Below are 5,280 nucleotides of genomic sequence, written 5' to 3' on the forward strand. Positions count from 1 at the left end.
CCCCGTCCCCCCCCCCCCCCCCCCCCCCCATGTCTACCCCCAAACATCCCACCACTCTTTTATATTAGGTGGTATAGATGCCGTAAGGTTCGACATGCCAAGTGTATTACCGGCGTGCGCCTCGTAGCGGCCGTTGGGGGGCCCGTAATGCTCCTTCGGCGCCTCGTAATGTGTATACGCAGCTCGACAGGGCACGTGGGAGACCGGCAGAAAGAACGGTTGATACATGACCTGTGGAATGATGGGAGTACAGGCCGGCGGAGATATCGACCCAGTTGCTGCTGTGGGCATGGGAAGGCCGCTGTGGGGGTGCAGATAATCGGACCCAGGCTCGCTCCGGAGGTGTGAGATATATATGGGGTCCAAGGCCGTGACGAGGTTGCGGAAACTTTGTTTGGTGAAAAGCTCCGCGCGAGGGGTGATGTTGCTAAGCCAGAGGTGGTCTGAGGGTGATAGGAGCTTCTTGGCTAGCACGTCTTCAGGTTTGTAGTATGAAATAAAACGATAAAACGCGCCCCGCCACTGGACGCTGATCGTCTTTTTGACTAAGCCGCCCTCTTTGAAAGGGTACGAGTCAATAAGCGACCCGATTAGCGATTGCTCCGACTCGGCCCGGCTCTGCTCGCCATCCCCCAGACTTGCTGCCTGGCTGTTGGTCGCGCCCATGGCTGCCGCCGCTCTTGCGCTCTCGGCCGTCTCGGAGGGCGTGTTCTTTTTTGGCTTTCGCGCTCGCTTCTTCTCCCCGATTGGGAACGGTCCTTCGAGCTCGCGGTAAATTAGGAAGTTGCCGAGTATCCGGCTGGGACTCCAATTGTAGCCATCCGTCCACCTCTTAATACCCGATAAGCACTCCTCGTAAACGAAAACGGCGCCGCTCCTGATCAGTGTCTCTCGCTCGTAATGGTACGGTCGGCGTGGGACGCAGTACAGAGAGCCTTGTAAACAGGCCTCGAAAATGATGAGAGCATCCATCGTGGTCCCGACGTAGCCCTCGTAAGTGACCGACAGCGGCTGGGTGCCCCCGCCGGCTGTTGTTGATGAGGCCATGGCGACCGGGACTGGTAAACCCAAACTTTGCTAGACCGGAAGGATACCGTTCGAACGAACCTGAAGAAGCTGAACCTGTGGCTCCGGAGCCGGCGTTTAAGGGCAGCGGGCTACACAGCCCTACGGGGAATTTATGCACCTGGCAGTTCCAGCAGGCAGAGGTCACAGGCCACCCACCATCTCGCTCACCCCCGCCGGCGGTACCTCTCCGACCAGGCTCCCCGGCTCGACCTATTAACAGTGAGCCTAAAGTTGCATTTTGGAGCTATTCGCGCTTGCGTCTACCAACAAACAATTTTAGCTTCGTATTGACACACTTGATTCGGGCAGTTTGCGAGGTTGCAACACCCCCCTGGTGACAGTAACGATGTTTTTCCTACCGCCACTCCGAGGAAGTGCCACGCCGCTGGGTAGGCGTAGCCGGCTCTGTGATGGAGAAAGCATCGAGAGCGGGCCAAGGACGGCCTGCCATGAAGCAATCCCCACGCTTTCCCTCCTCCCGTACCGCTCGGCGCACACAATAGTGCAGGGTGACATGGCTGGAGGGAAAGCAATACCAGAGCCGTGGTAATCACAATGCACAAGAAAAAGCAAAGAAATGGATGCGCCAGGGTTCGAATCCGGGTTTCAGCGGATGGGAGGGGTGGCGACCCACTGCGCTTTAGTGCAGTAATTTGCTGACTCAAGCGCAAGTGCGGATTCTCTGGGTGCTCGTCGCGTCCACGGGTTGCAGCGTCAAAGCAAGGTACCACTTTAGCGCGCGCTATGCGGAATCAGGATTAAAGTTGGGCAACAAGGGGGCACTCGAAAGGCCGGGCAAATCGACACGGAACGCGCCCCATGTCGCAAGCCGGGACCCGGCTGACCGGTTGCCTAATTTGGGCCCCACCAATTAACAGCAATTACTCGCCTGCCAACGTCCGCAATGCAGCCTAGCCCAGGCCGGGTCCACCTTTGTGGGACTGGGTTTTATCCTAATTAGGAAGCCTGTAGCGGTGCCAGTTCTTGCTGGCGCCCGCTCCCCGCTTTGGCCGCATCGATCTAAAAAGAGGCGTGCAATAAGTCCCTTTTCTGTGTTGTTCAGGGATGTTTACCCCTGCCCTTGTCGTGCGTAGCGTCGATTCCACGATTCATTTCGCCGACGCCCACGGTCGCGTTAATCAAAAACCCCCTGTCACGATCCAACTCAAACATTGCAACATACAACTGCACACGATATTTGCCGGATAGTGATAAGAAAGCGGGGGTGGAGGACAGGGTGTCTCTGACAGGCGCAACTGGCTCTCTGCACACCCCCGGCGTGGCGAGTTCTAGCCCTGCCACGGCGTGCGGCTTACGGAGTGGATCCAATTGATCCCCCGCTTTGGGTGCTGGGGCTAGCCACATTTGTTCTGGAGGTGGATCACCCCCTGGTATCGCCAACTGCCAGACTTTGAAGAGGATTGCTGTTCTCGTAGATATACACAGAGATTTGGTCCGTGCACCGATTTTGCCCCTTCTTGTTTTGCCACCTAGAATCTTCTCGATCAATCCATACAGCAACATTGAGTACTTTCGCATCTGACAGCTGACACCAACAACAGCATCATCGCGGTCCTTCTCTAGCATGTCTGCGCCTTGGCCGTGCAGAATCTACACTACCAGATATATGGACTGGGACTGGGGCCGCTGTGGCAGAATCCGCAATGCCACTGGAGCAGGTTGGTGTCTATTTGATCAAGTTGTGTGTGCACAGGAAAACAGAAACCGTTGCTTGTTCCTCCAAGTCTTGTTGGGACTGTCCACCCCTTTATATACCTAATCCGTCCTAGATCCCCTTTGGCCTAAGCCATCCGCTTACAGTTAGGCTTGCGAACTCCTGTTTCTAGTCCGCCTAGTCCTTTGCATGATCGTCACCTTGTTTCCGGGTAGCCAGTGTGCCGGTGTAAGGCCCGTTACAGGTTGCTGGGGCTGAACGAGGCCCTATAGCTGACAACCGTGACGCTTGTGAGGCTGGGTGTCGACTGGGGTGTTACACTGCCTAGGGCTTATAGCTGTTAAGCTTTTTTAGCTGCTAGTGGTGGCTTCTGCCGTGTTTGGTTTTTCAACCGGTTGAGAGAGTTGAACTTTTAGCCCTGTAGATCCTGTAGATTGTCAGGGGCCGTGGCGCTTGTAGGGGTAGCACGTCCGGTAGATTCAACGGCGAGGGGGGTCCTGGTCAGTGACGTAGAGATTTTGCAGGCGCAGGCCAAGATCAGTCTCGCCTAAGCCTCGTGGCAGGGCCTCGCCGCCACCACTGGGAAGAACTAGGCAAAAACTGAAGCTATTCACAAAATCAGGGAAATAAAAAAATACGTCATAAACACTCGCACCGACTGGGGGTACTTCAGGCCTACGATGTTGATTTCTAGTGCATTCTGAAGCCCTGAATACAGAGAAAACGAGGCTATATAGCCCAGAGAGTGCACGCCTTTGTGCCAGTCGCTATCTCCAAGCAACAATCAACTTCCCCTCCCTTTGCCACTTTGCCCGGCATGCTTACTCGTCCCTCAAGCAGGCGGTTAACCCGCTCCCAACGCCGTGAGGAATCTCCTCCGCCTGCCAGCCCCTCTCCCACCGCTTCTGACGTTTCTTTTAACGAGGAAACGCCTGCCCTGCAGTCCTCGCACGTCACCCTCGGCACCTCTCTGCCGCCCACCCCGGTCCCCGCCTTTGACGACCCCTTCGACTCTGATCCCGGGGATGCTTTTGAGCTTTCCCTAGAGCCGTCAGACGAGGAAATCGAGGCCGACGACGAGGTCGACGACGAGGCCGACGACGATACCGACGTTATCCCCGCCTCCCTGCCGGCCTCCCAAGTCTCCCTGCCGGCCTCACAACGCGCCCGGGGGCGAGGTAAAGGGTTCGTCTGGTCCGGCGCTCAAGTAGTGCGCTTTTTGCAGGTGCTGGCGGGCATGGGCCGGGCCGGGCAGTTGGACCCCCGCATCAGTAACTGGCAACGCAAGGCCTTCTCAAAAGCTGAACGGAAGTTGCGCAGGCAGTGGCCCTCCATCTCGTGGAAAGGGAAGGTCAAAAGCAAGTATATGTATCTGAAAAAGCGCTACAGAGAGTGGGAGGGCTTTGGGAAGCGGTCAGGGGTTAGCGTTGATCCAGATACAGGCAGATATATCGCCAGCCGCAACTGCTTTGAGGCTTACTTTCAAGTCAACTCTGCGGCCCGTTGGATCCGCAAGGGGCCGCCGGAGCATCTCGATCTCTGCCGGGCCGTTTTTGACGGCAACTGGGCCTCCGGGGACCTCGCAACCACGGCAGGCGGGCGCCTGCGCGATCAGGGCCGTGCCCGGCCCTTGCCCGAGGCTGAACAGGACCCCTTCGAGAGCGAGTTTAACGACAGTGCAGACGGTGCAGGCGGTGCGTTTCCCGGCCCGGTAGCGACTCCTTCCGGCCCCCCTCAGGCCTTAACAGTCGCCCGGGCGCAGTACTACGTCGGGGAGAGCCTTAGGGAGGCCGCACGCACGCTGGCAGGCCAGCCTTGCCCTGCAACGCCGGGGTCTTTTGAGCCTTCCCTTACCTCCTCCGCCGGCACGTCTCGAGGCGCGCCCAGTCCCTACTACCTGCGCGGCCTAGAGAAGTGGGTTGAGGCCTCGAAAACGCTGAACAAGGCGCCATGGAAAGAGAGATTGGTTGCGAGGGATCGCTGCAAGTTGATTTCGGCGTTCAAGGCCGACACGGAGATCGCGGTCTGGTGGCTTTCGTCGGAGGAGGACAGGGAGTTAATTTGGGAGTTCGTGCGAGGCGATTCGATGAGCGCGATGCTTGGATAAAGGCGGTTCGAACGAAAGTAGTCTCATTGTCTGGTGATTTTCCTTTGTCGAGATATTTCAGATTGTGTTCGAGAGTTGTCGGAAAGGGAATTTATCGCTTTTGCATTAACGAAAACAAATCCGATTAGGCCGTGGCAAAAAAATGAGCCTGCTTCCGATTGGATTAACCCCTCACTGATCGCTAGAAAGTTCGCTAAAATGTTCCTATTCAGGTTAAATTGTGTGGCTTTATGGCAACCCCCCTTAGGATCTGCATGCAAATCTCAATTTCCCACACTGCCGCCACTACAACTCGGCCAAATTCGATCCGTTTACTTCGGGGATAGCTTTTTTGCATTCCTCGCACCTAGGGCATTTTCGTGGTATACTTCTTTTCCTCCCCGAATGCAGCGTTGCCGCCACCGTTTTGCTTACCACTACTTTATTGCCT

At 56.6% G+C, this 5,280-nt stretch overlaps 2 protein-coding genes across 2 annotated transcripts; one reads left to right on the forward strand and one right to left on the reverse strand.

The window, feature by feature from the left end:
* Positions 1-19: 19 nt before the first annotated feature.
* Positions 20-2,493, reverse strand: GGTG_13481 (hypothetical protein). The gene has a single exon (XM_009231387.1). The coding sequence runs from the start codon at positions 1,045-1,047 to the stop codon at positions 34-36; it is 1,014 nt and encodes a 337-aa protein (XP_009229651.1). The 5' UTR covers positions 1,048-2,493; the 3' UTR covers positions 20-33.
* Positions 2,494-2,695: 202 nt separating this feature from the next.
* GGTG_13482 (hypothetical protein) lies at positions 2,696-4,963 on the forward strand (the record flags this gene model as incomplete). Its single annotated transcript, XM_009231388.1, has 4 exons — positions 2,696-2,747; positions 2,916-2,971; positions 3,177-3,243; positions 3,481-4,963. The coding sequence occupies 4 exons, from the start codon at positions 2,696-2,698 to the stop codon at positions 4,848-4,850; spliced, it is 1,545 nt and encodes a 514-aa protein (XP_009229652.1). The 3' UTR covers positions 4,851-4,963.
* Positions 4,964-5,280: the final 317 nt, after the last annotated feature.

The sequence above is a fragment of the Gaeumannomyces tritici genome (genome assembly GCF_000145635.1).
Source record: "Gaeumannomyces tritici R3-111a-1 unplaced genomic scaffold supercont2.14, whole genome shotgun sequence".
NCBI lineage: Eukaryota > Fungi > Ascomycota > Sordariomycetes > Magnaporthales > Magnaporthaceae > Gaeumannomyces > Gaeumannomyces tritici.